Source organism: Durio zibethinus, chromosome 14 (assembly GCF_047325235.1).
Source record: "Durio zibethinus cultivar Kanyao isolate XHJ-2024 chromosome 14, ASM4732523v1, whole genome shotgun sequence".
Taxonomy (NCBI): Eukaryota; Viridiplantae; Streptophyta; class Magnoliopsida; order Malvales; family Malvaceae; genus Durio; species Durio zibethinus.
The window spans coordinates 20,556,776-20,568,747 of NC_143175.1; the positions used below are offsets into that span (position 1 = coordinate 20,556,776).

The 11,972-nt window shown below is 24.6% G+C and overlaps 1 protein-coding gene across 2 annotated transcripts; it reads left to right on the top strand.

Annotated features, from left to right (window-relative positions):
* The first annotated feature begins 948 nt into the window (after positions 1-948).
* On the top strand, positions 949-4,124 carry LOC111294106 (putative phytol kinase 1, chloroplastic). Of its 2 annotated transcripts, XM_022887282.2 has the most exons (6): positions 958-1,503; positions 1,581-1,648; positions 1,735-1,866; positions 2,845-2,960; positions 3,516-3,630; positions 3,714-4,124. In XM_022887282.2, exons 1-6 carry the CDS (start codon positions 1,216-1,218, stop codon positions 3,898-3,900), a joined length of 906 nt encoding a protein of 301 aa, XP_022743017.2. In that variant the 5' UTR covers positions 958-1,215; the 3' UTR covers positions 3,901-4,124. The 2 variants fall into 2 exon arrangements, with proteins under 2 accessions (XP_089599873.1, XP_022743017.2); XM_089743747.1 differs by lacking the exon at positions 1,735-1,866 and having other exon boundaries at positions 949-1,503.
* Positions 4,125-11,972: the final 7,848 nt, after the last annotated feature.

Here is an 11,972-nt window from a genome sequence, read left to right on the forward strand (position 1 = left end):
TTATTTTAGATGCTCAAAAATCAAATTTTTTTTTTATTTTTTACATATTTGAAATGGAAAATGTTTCTTGACCTTATCGTTCTGTTCCTAGTGCTGCTTGCTCTCATACCTCCCACTTTAATTTATATTTTATTTTATTTTATATAATTTTTATTAATATAATAATATTTTAAGTGATTTCAAATTAAGTCTAAACTTAATCGTTCTATTTGAATACAACTATAAAAATATTTAATATTAAAATATTAAAAAATATTAATACTAATATTTTAATTAAAATTAAATTTTTTATTAATATATAATATTTAAGAGTGGATTAAATTAAATATGAGTTAAAAAAAATCATCTTTAAGGTCCTAAGTAGAATTAAACTCAAAATTTTGATAAGTAGTCCTATCTCTAATGAGTTTCTTTTCTAACATTATTTTACTCTTTCGAGCATAAAAAGATAATGTTTATAAAGATTAATATTATGAATAATTTTTAAATTATAATAAAATATTTAATATGATAACTAAATTTTAAAAATTTTAATATGAAATTTAAGTTATAAATTTGTTAATTAATATAATACTAATTTTCAATGTAATTTGTTTCAAATAATAATACATGATGAATAAATAATTTTTTAAATATTATATTAATTAATAAATTTTTAATTTATATATTATATTAAAATTTTTAAAATTTAAGTTCATATTAAATATTTGTTATAATTTAAAAATTATTTATGATATTAATCTTTTCTATAAAAATGATTTTACCTTTTATTAATTAATAAATCATGTTTAGTTAATTATATAAAAAATGTAAAAATTATTTTCGAAAAACAAAAAGAATCAAATCAATTTGTCTTTAAAAAAACGAAAATGTAACTTTCTTTACTTTTCTCTCATATATGATTTGGCTATCTTCTGTTTCTCTTTGCCCTGTAAAAGGCAAAAATTCTACCTACCTCACTTTTACAGATTGTCCGCTCCAATTTGGATTTTGACGTTGTAATTCGTATCATCATCTTTCAGTCAGCTTGTCACTTTCTTTCATAGAGTTTTTGATAGACTTTTTAAGGTTAGCCAATCCAAATTATCCCAAAAAAAAAAAAAAACCATTCAATAATAATAATAAATGAAAAATAAAAAATAAAAACAAAAAGAAGTAAAAAAAATTCAAGAAAAAAGCTCCACTGTCTGTTCTCTCGTCGGTTCTTCTGCTAAAATGAGTCTCTCCATAACCTTCATCCACCCTATCCTCAGCCCCCACGTCCACTCCACCGCACTTTCTCTCTCTTATCCTCGTCCCCGTTTCTTCTTTCTCTCTCCTCCCACCACCAACCAGCTTCGTTTCCATATTCTCTACCCCGTGCCACGACGGGCTACCGAATTTCCTGTCGCTGCAACCGCCTCTCTATTCCAAGATACCACGGCCTCCGCTTCTGTCCTTGCCGGCGGCTATGTTCTCGTCTCCACCTTCGATACTCTCACCCAAAAACAACTCATTCAACAGGTTTTTCTTTTTGGATAAAAAAAGCTTTTTTTTTTCTCTGTTAAAAGTTTTATTCATTTTTTTAATTGTTTGAACAGAGTTTAAGTAGAAAACTGGTGCATATCTTATCTGGGTTGCTTTTTGCTCTTTCCTGGCCAATTTTCAGGTGAACTTTTAATTAATATTTCTGTATTCGGAAGATATTTTTAATTAATTAATTATAGCTGATGATTTGTTGATCCCCTAGAATAGTAACTCCTATGAGGCTCGTTACTTTGCATCTCTGGTTCCACTCTTGAATTGCTTAAGGCTTGTTATTCATGGTCTCTCATTGGCTGATGATCAAGGCTTGATCAAATCTGTTACCCGAGAAGGAAATCCCAAGTAATATTTCTATCCCCATTAATTCTTCTTCCAGAAAAAAAAATTTATCACTCGAGTGATAGAATATATGATTAATTAAAAATTAGGATGCTAATAGCTGACTTAATTGTTGGTAGAAAACTAAACTTTTAGTTCAATTCAGATAATAACATGTCTTTTGATGTTATCATATTTTTGGTTAAGTTTAATAATTTTATCTTATTTCAATTCAAATAATAGCAGCCTGAAATACTAAAAAAAATTATGATGTTATCGTATTTTGGTTAAGTATAATAATTTTTTCAAACTTTATAGCAAGGAGTAGTATTTGTCAATAGCTACAGTATAATATTAAAGTCATGTTCAGTATATAAGATGATGGATAAAATAAAATTATAATCATTTTATATTATATTTTATTTGTATTTAAAGAAAAAGATAGGATTACAAGAAAGATTAATCATTCTTTTGGTATAAAATGATTCAATTCTTCTAAAGTAAAGAGAATTATTTTTAATAGATGGGATTGAACTTATATATATTATTATATACTTAAAAATTACTTCAATAATTTAAATTGCATAAACTTTAAAAAAAAAAAATTTTGATCAATAAATAAATTATCTTATCCTAATCTTTTCTTATATCAAACACAAGATAAGATAATATTATTTAATCTAATTCTGTTCATAATATCATCCTATCTTATCCTATCATAATCTTATTTATCAAATACATCTTAAATTCTTAATTTTATGATAAAAATTCAATCCATGATAATTTCACATATAAAACAATAATAACATTAATTTTGTTGAACTAACAAGAAAATGTTTAGACAATGTTCTCTAACATGATAATTTTTAATTACGTGTTGTATTTTGATTTGTCAAGTTCATGACTGACATGATATACAGAAGATGGTATATAATTATTTCTTGTAATTAGTTATTGATAATTTTCTTGATTTGGTGTTGATTGTTTCCAATATGATTGCAGGGAATTGCTTAGAGGGCCTTTATATTATGTTCTGATATTGATCTTATGTGCTCTTGTCTTTTGGCGTGAATCCCCTACTGGGGTCATCTCCTTGGCAATGATGTGCGGAGGAGATGGTAAAATCTCTTCCCCTTCCTTTACCAAAATGACTCATTTTATCTCTCTGACTCTCACTTCGTACGCATCTGCTGATAATGGACCCCAATTACAGCTTTTGCAGCTGAAAATAATGAAGCTTATGTTTGATCCATTATCTGCCGATCTGTAAATTTATGTCAGCATTAAACACACATATATCATTAATTCATATCAACACTTTAAATATAAACATATTTTATTTTTATTTTTATTTTTATTTTTATTTTTATTTTTATTTTTATTTTTATTTAACATACGTATTATTTTTATTAAAATTTTAAATCATATTATTTTTACAGTTTTTATATCATTTTAATATTATATTATTTTATCATGTTTAAAATTATCAACTCATACATTGGTAATTTATTTGCACGTCATAAGTCAGCATTTATCGAGGGACAGTGAAGTGTATATATTGAATGAATATCACATATAAACCCTTGCATTGTTGCAATCGAAGCCCGAATTCTTTGACTCGGCGACACGTACTTTTGATTAATAATAACTACCGATTGAGATGTATTCTGTAGGTGTCGCTGATATAATGGGAAGAAAATTTGGGTCCTCTAAGCTTCCTTACAACCAAAGTAAGAGTTGGGTTGGCAGCATATCCATGTTTGTTTTTGGATTCTTCATTTCTATGGGGTTAGTTTCAGAAATTTGGTACATTTTTCAATATGTTTTCCTTCCTCTTAACATTGCTGATAAAGTTTTCTTGTTCCATCTAGGATGCTTTACTGCTTCTCGGTTCTTGGATATTTCCGGTTGGATTGGGGTTGGACGATTCATAGGGTTGCTTTAATTTCTCTGATGGCAACAGTCGTCGAGTCTCTTCCAATTACAAAGCTAGTAGATGATAATATCTCTGTTCCTCTTGCTACCATGGTAGCAGCCTATTTAAGTTTTAGATCCTAGTTTGATCCAAGTGTACTGCTATTCTTGTTTTTCTTTAACAAAAATTTTGCCAAATTCGACTTAGATACATGTCGAATTCTCCCAAGTAAAATTGTAGCGAAACAAGAAAGAATGGAGCGAGCCAAATCCTCGCCGAGTCGTTTTGTTTTCTTTTGGTTGATTTGTATACTTCATACAATGCCACGACACCATCATCCACCTCTCAGAACCCATTCTTTTCTTAATTTGTGTTGAATTTTAATAGGTTCTTATAGTTGATTCCTATGCATGGAATATATATATATATATATATATATATATATATATAATTCCGGTGATTTTGAAATTTTTTTAATTGTAGAACAATTAAAAACTTTTATGAAATGATTTTATTTTTTATTTTTTTCTTTTATATATCATTATTTATTGTTATATATTTTTTAAGATTTTAATTTTTTGACATAAAATTTAATTTTTTATTTAATAATAAATTGAAAACCTTTATATTGGATTAAATTTGGTGTCGGGGTTTATGATTCTTTTGAGTTTGGATTTGACTTTGAATGCTGAGTCTAGAATTGCTCTTGATTGGGCTTAATATTGGACTGATTTTATCAACCCACTTCTAGCATTCTCCATTTCCTCCTTTTTTTCTTTATGATTTTTCATGTGCCAAAACGACATAGTTTTTTGTATTAAAACCGCGGCCAATTGAACCTGGTCGTTTTTGTCTCCAAAAACTAAACCTAAATGAGAGCCGCCAAAGACCTCTTTCTCTTTCACCATTTTCCCTCTGCTTCGTCAACAACGGTCGGCAGCTTTATCTCTTTCCTCCTATTTTGACTTCCGAGAGTGAAAATTTTTTTTTATTTTATATAAAAATACTTCTTTATTTTTTATATGTTATAAAAGAACCTTTTTATTCTATCGGGCCTAAATGGGTGGATTTGAGGGTGTCGAATTTGAGTCGGGTCAAGCCCAATTAACACTTAAAAAACCTTTTATCCAAGGTCTGACTCGCTCGTAAAATTTTATTTAAATTCATCTAGTTTAAATTTAATATTAAAATATTAAAATTATTTTAATTCTAATATTTTAGCAATTTTAAACATATTTTAAAAGTAAAGTATAAAAAATAAATATTAATATTAAAATATTATTTCGGATTAGACCAAATCAAACCCAAACTTCAAAAAATTTGTCCAAAATTCAGCTTGTGTATATGGAAGCTTAGCAAAACAGACAACCAACTACTCACTCAGCTTGTGGATAGATCTTCCACCAACACTTCTACTGTATTTTTTTATTTTTGGAATAATTTATTTTCGTAAATAAAAAAAAAATGTGATTTTTTATTTTCTTTTTGTTAAAATTTGTCTTTATCGCATATATATATATATATATATATATATATTTTATACTTTTTCATTCTACCAAACAAAACATAAATGTCATATTGATCCTCGATTCCTCAGATATCTGCCTTGATGGCTCTTTCTATCGACAAAGTCAAATTAGATGTTAACAAATTACAACTACCCATAAATTTATTAACGTCTATAGGTGATCCAATAACTCAAGTAGTGCATGCACGAAAGCCTATTTAATAAGTCCATCACTCTTGGTTTCAAATTCTTCAATAGCATTCAAACATTAACTCCTTTAATTCTTTTCTCTTCCCCAATGTACATTTCTACCTAACCTCTTGGGACGTTCAAAATTTCGACATCGTCAGCCATTATATTGGAATCACTTTCTTCCCGAATTTTCTGATGAACGAACTGATTTTCCTTGTGATGAATTTTCGGGATACATGATTGACTTTTGGTTGAATTCTTGTACGTTCGATGATGAGAAAAGTGATTAGAATTTATAGGGTTTACAACTGTGACAAACGAGACTTAATTTTGAGGAGGGCTGATGAGCTTCGGTTGGCATAAATTTTGGGAATTTATTTTTATAATATGATTATAAATATTTATTTAATTAATTCATATAATTATTTTAAATTATATTATATTATATCAATATTTATATTTTTTAATCACGATCCACTTTGTAAAAAAAATAATTCCTGCAAATATGAAAAATAGTTCAAAAAATTATTAAATTATTCTTACTAAAGATAAAAACTTCAGTGAGATTTGATAATTTTTTTAGTAAAAAAGATTTTAAAGATGGATAAATTGTTTAATTTTTTAAATTAAGATAAAATATATCGTATGTAATAATATAAAATAAATAATTATAGATAATATATTTAAAATAATTTTAATAAATAAAATATCGATAAATTTAAAATTTAAAATTTTTTTATTAAAAAAGAAATCTTAATTGATTAAATTTATTGATGAGATTTGATAATTACTTCTTGGGCAGGTGTATATTTTGATTCTTCTGAATTTAGGATTTTCTTATCCTGTAGAACTTAGTGGATAAGGTGAGGGAAGGTTTGTTGACTTTAATTTCTAGCTGAATATGACAACACACTGTCAAATCCCATGGGCCCATGGCGCTTTGATTCACTTTGTTTCTTTTCTATTTTATTTTAATAAAGTTAAAATGTCCAAAGAAAGAAAATTTTGTAAATTCAAATTTGTTACATTTAAGGTTAGATACAACTGTTAGACCTTAGACTGGACATGAAATTTGATTCATTTATGCTTAATTTCAAAATTTTGTATTAAATACAGAATAATCTTTAACTTAATTAAATTGATCATTTATGTTCTATTATTTTTTATTATAATCAAATAAATAGTTTGAAATTCAAATAAAAGGGATAAAAATCAAGATAATATATGTTAAACAATATCAATTTTAAAAATAAATAATTTATACAACTTATTAAAATTTATTATATTATTATTTTTTTGAATTTTTTTGCATTTTATATATGTTTTCGAATTCTTTTATCATTTCTTAAAACTTAAAGATTGGGAAGCTTATGTGTCCATAAAATTATGCATTCATTTAATCATAATATTTCACTTTCATGGCCACTTGGCAATGACCACTTTGTCTTTTCAAAACTCTACATTACCAGACCCCTTTTTTTTTTCTTTGCCTCAATCCTTTGTTTTAATGAAAAAATAAATGGATTTGTAAACATTAGTGATGTATTGATAAAATATTAAATTTTTTATTTTAATAGTTTTAAATAAAAAAAGGTATATTAATTTATACAAAAAAATTATATTTTTTATATCTTAATTTTAATAGATATATCCAAAGGAATAAATTAAAATTTTTTATTTTCATTTATTTCTCTTATTCTTTTTATCTATCAAAATTAAATATTAAAAAAACTTTAATTTTACGCTAATGTAAATGATCTTTCCCTAATAAAAAAAAAATTATTTTCTCTCAACGCAAATTAATACTATTTTATCAATGTCTGTTAGTTCGAATGATGAAGAGTTATGTTTTTCTTAAGTAAAGTCTCGATTTCGAATATTATAAATAAAAAAAATAAATTTGAAAGAGTTTACACTCTTTATAAGATTTGACATGACTCGATTTCGAATTAATTAATATTCAAAAATACTATCAAATATTTGAGGGTTTAGACAAAAAAAAAAATTGATACCACTTTGATGTGTAACTAAAAATTCTTAACAATTCTCTTTTTTATGATATTTTCAAATCAATTTAATTTTAAATTTTAATTCATCTTGTTCGAAGTAGTTCACTTTTAATTTATAATTGTATTCAAAATTTCTCATATTTATCTAATTCTAAAATATATATTTGTGTAAGCACAAATATTGATAAAAATTTTTATTGATTTGGTTTATTACTACTTTTAAATTATCATTTCTAATGTATTTTCAAGAGTGATTATGTCGTGATTAAGACTTTAACCGATGTGCATTTAAATTTAATTTCTTGATACGTGAAGAGATGATTGTAACGAATTTTTTTATTTACTTATTCAAATAATTAAATTACTATCATAGAAAATTTTTTATTTGATATAATATTCTCATCAAAATTATAAAAAGTGATAAAATAAAAAAAAAATTTATAAATATCATGTTCATCAGTATCAATAAACACACGTTAACGTTCCTATTATTATATTGATGTATAAATAGTCGTAAAAAAGTTAAAATAATAAAAAAATTAATTTTATAAATATCATATTCATATATTTTTATTACATTTAAATAAATTTTAAATTTACATTCAAATAATTTTTTAATTTTTAATTTATATTCCAATAAGACCTTAATATTTAATTTATACATAAATAAGTTGTTGACATATATAAATCAATTTTTCATTTCAAATAAATATTTATTTAAATAAAAATCAAAAGATAAATGTCTATTGGATTAAAAATACAAATGCTTATTTAAAAAAAAAAAATAGAGGAGAAAACATTTTGTGGTAGAAATTGTTTTCATTGTGTTGACTAATTGAAGCAAAAATAAATACTAGCAATTTCTCTCAAATTCATTGACATTTTCATGACACGATAATGAAAGACTTTTATTAGATGTGTACAGAAGAAGTGGGCCATCGGCATTTGGATAACCCAAACATTTAATTAGGAAACTCTAGAAAAATACAACCTTTGAAAGTAACTTCTCCTAATTTCCCAGTCTCATTTCCTTCTAGATCTCTGTATTTGGGGTTGCTGTTCATGTCCTAATCAATTGATGGATTGATAAAAACATTTGTACATAAGTCAAGAAGAAAGTAGCGTCCAAATTAAAGAGGGAAATATTATTCAGTATTCAGTGACACTAGTGAAAATGATATTTTAAAAAGTTATAAATAATGTATTATTTTCATTTATTTAATAAAAATAAAATTTTAAGTCTTTGATTTAGTAGTTAAGAATATTTGAAAAGATATCAAAAGTTTAGTTTCGAATTAATTTTTTTTCGACGTAATCAAAGAATAAAATAAAATAAAAATAATGTATTTAATGTAAAAATTATTTGTAAAGTAATATTTTAATTATTTTTAAATGGTATTTATGGACAACCGTTAATCCAACACTATATTTAATTACAATTGTAGTATAATTAGATAACATTGTATGAATTGCTTTCAAGGAGTAAAAAATTTAGTATCAAACATTATAATTTAATTTTCCAGATAGAAAGAATTGAATAGCTTAAAATTAAACTCCAATTACTAAATAAAAAGCGGTCTCAAAGGATTAAATACACAATCAGTCTTGTATAATAATTTAATGATTTAATTTTTTTGTGATTATTTTTTATTATTAGCATTAAAAATTGTTTGACGCAATAATTTAAGATTAATAATTTATTTGATTGATTGGAAATTCCATGTGCAATCATGTTACTTAAAAGATAATTATAAAAAATTAAGTTAATAATGCAGTTTAAAAAATTATTTAATTCATTTTGAGCGTAATTTTTAGATTTTATAAATAAAATTAATTGGATGATATATATCTTTTAGATTATATTAAAAAATAAGTATATATTAATCTTTTAATTACACTTGTGTAATTAAAATTTTTTAATAAACTTGATTAAAATAAAGATAATTGATAAATTTATTATATTAATTTATAAATTTAAAAAAGGGGCGAAATTAATAATTTGTTTAGAAAGGGTGCAGCGTAATTTCTGGATTCTTAAATTGAAAAAGCATAAACTACCGATGAATTCGATTCTCGTAATACGAGTTTCATCCAATTATATATTAATTTATTAATTATTAGTTGAATTATATATTAATTTGTTAATTGTTTGTTGAATTATTTATTAATATCTTCTGATCGATGCATATTAAATATAATTTTGATAAATTATTTAATTATAATTTAAAATTTTCAAAACCCATGGCGGGCGTTGGTTAGCTCAAATCTTCATAATTAAGAAAGCAAAACTAGGGCCAACCTGATCACATTGAAAGAAGAAAAAACTAATGCCAATATGTAAACGTGGCCAAAAGTGGGTCAAAAAAAAATTCAAATTGCAATCCATACCTCAAAAAAGCTGATGGGCATAATTTTCTTATTGTTCTTGGCGTTCCATGTTGCCCTTTTTTCTCTTCATTTGACCAATGGACTCTTCCATGTGATCATCGATATCCACAACCACAAGCTTCCTTTTGTCTCGTATACATAATTTATTTGATTATTGGGATTCTTTAAACAATGAGAAATTTTCTTTAAATAAATAAGAATTCATTGGTATACAAATTGCTAATTGAGTTTAAGCATTTGTTGATACTTATGATTTTGAGTTTAATATATGAAAAGTAATTACTTTGAACTGATTAATTAAATTAATTAAGAAGTTCAAAATCGAATTGGAATTAACTTTTTCATCTTTGATTATTATTATTATTATTTTAATATTAAACATCAAGTAATTCCCAAAAATACTACTGAATAAACCTTATACGCAACTTATAGCCTATAGGAGTACTAAAACGTCATTGATGAGAAATAAAAATTAAAATTCAATTTTTTTGCCAAGATAAGACCTTAATGAATTTCTAGTTTTGCTGACAAAAATGTTAACTTTTTAATTTTATTAATTAAAGTTTAAATTTTCATAATTTTAAATAAATAAAAAAACTCTAGTTTTGGAAGGATTTGTAAAATAATGAATTAAGTAAATGACAACAAAACAACAAGCTATAGACAAATAATTAAGATTGATTAAGTCAATGGTGTTTTTTTAGTATATTAATTAATGGATGTGAGGTAATAAGTTTTCCCAGAAAAAATTAAGTTGTTAATAAAAAATTGAAGCACTACTGCACTAGTTCATAGCCACCCTAGGAAAGGCTTCCCATGGTATTATTTTAAACTTGCTGATGCCTTCAAATTTGGACAATTTGAAGTTAATATATATGTCTCATTTTAAGTATTCTTGAATTATATGCTAAAATATCCCTTGCTGATGCCTTAAAATCAGGACAATTTGAAGTCAAAGGTTATAATCTTTTTTTATTTTGGTAATATGGTCGAGAAAATTTCAAGATTTTTTCTGAGATTAATTCCTTCCCCAAATACACTCTCTCTAAAAAGATATGATCTCTTTGCTAAAATATCTCCCGATGATGTCTTGAAATCAAAATTTATAATTTTTTTTTATAATGGCATTCTTAAATTTCGATTGAATTTTGTCTCTCACCCAAATAAGTTGTGATCTCTTTGGCATGAGATGGGATCCCACTGCTACAAAGGAGGAAAAGAAAAAGGACAGTGAAGGCTTTGGCCACTTTCCTTTTGTACTAAATTCAAGTAATGCGCAATCAGAAACAGAACAATCCATAATTTAGGTAGTTTCTTTGAACTTTCATCAGCTTCATACTCAAATGTAGGTGCCCAAGACATTAATTAAAGGTGTGTGGCAGGTCTAGTTGGCTTTTCATATTTTCCTTTCTCTTGTCAATCTTGAAGTTGTCAAGTTGAAAATGCAAATCTATATATGTATATAAGCCAGCTAAGTAAGTACCCAATTTTTGTTTGTTTCCATTCAATTTATTAATGATATTTTAAAGAAAATTTGTTGTTAATACGATTTGTATTTGATGTATTATAAAAAAAACATATAGTAATTTTTTTTTGAGCATACCAAGGATGTTGAAGTACACAATATTTGAATTCAAATCTTTAAATTAAAGTTTCATATTTTAAATATTTGAGTGTCCTTTCCAAGACATCATCCTAGATATATTATCCACTTTGTATTGGTATCTATGATAATATATATTATTAGGATTAATCTCATTAATAATTTTTAAATTACAATAAAATATTTAATGTGATATTTGAATTATCAATATGTTAATTAATATGATATTTATCCTTAATGTAATTAATTTCAAACAATGATACTTTTTAAATATTATATTAATTAATAATTTATAATTTAAGTATCACATTAAAAATTTTAAAGTTCAAAGATCATATTAAATATTTTATTATAATTTAAAATCATTTATAATATTAATCCATATTATTATTTGATATATTATTGATGTAAATTTTAAATTTTATAAGCAAATTAATATATTGTTACATGTTTTTGTATTTATTATATTAATTTATTAATTTGTTAAGCTCTATTGATGGTGCATTAGGTAATTTA

What these genes read in the sequence shown, in the direction of transcription:
- LOC111294106 (XM_022887282.2), top strand. Translation starts at nt 1,216, where the DNA reads ATGAGTCTCTCCATAACCTTCATCCACCCTATCCTCAGCCCCCACGTC. An exon ending in ACCCGAGAAGGAAATCCCAA is followed by an intron (nt 1,867 to 2,844) that starts GTAATATTTCTA and finishes ATATGATTGCAG; the next exon opens with GGAATTGCTTAGAGGGCCTT. An exon ending in GGATTCTTCATTTCTATGGG is followed by an intron (nt 3,631 to 3,713) that starts GTTAGTTTCAGA and finishes TGTTCCATCTAG; the next exon opens with GATGCTTTACTGCTTCTCGG.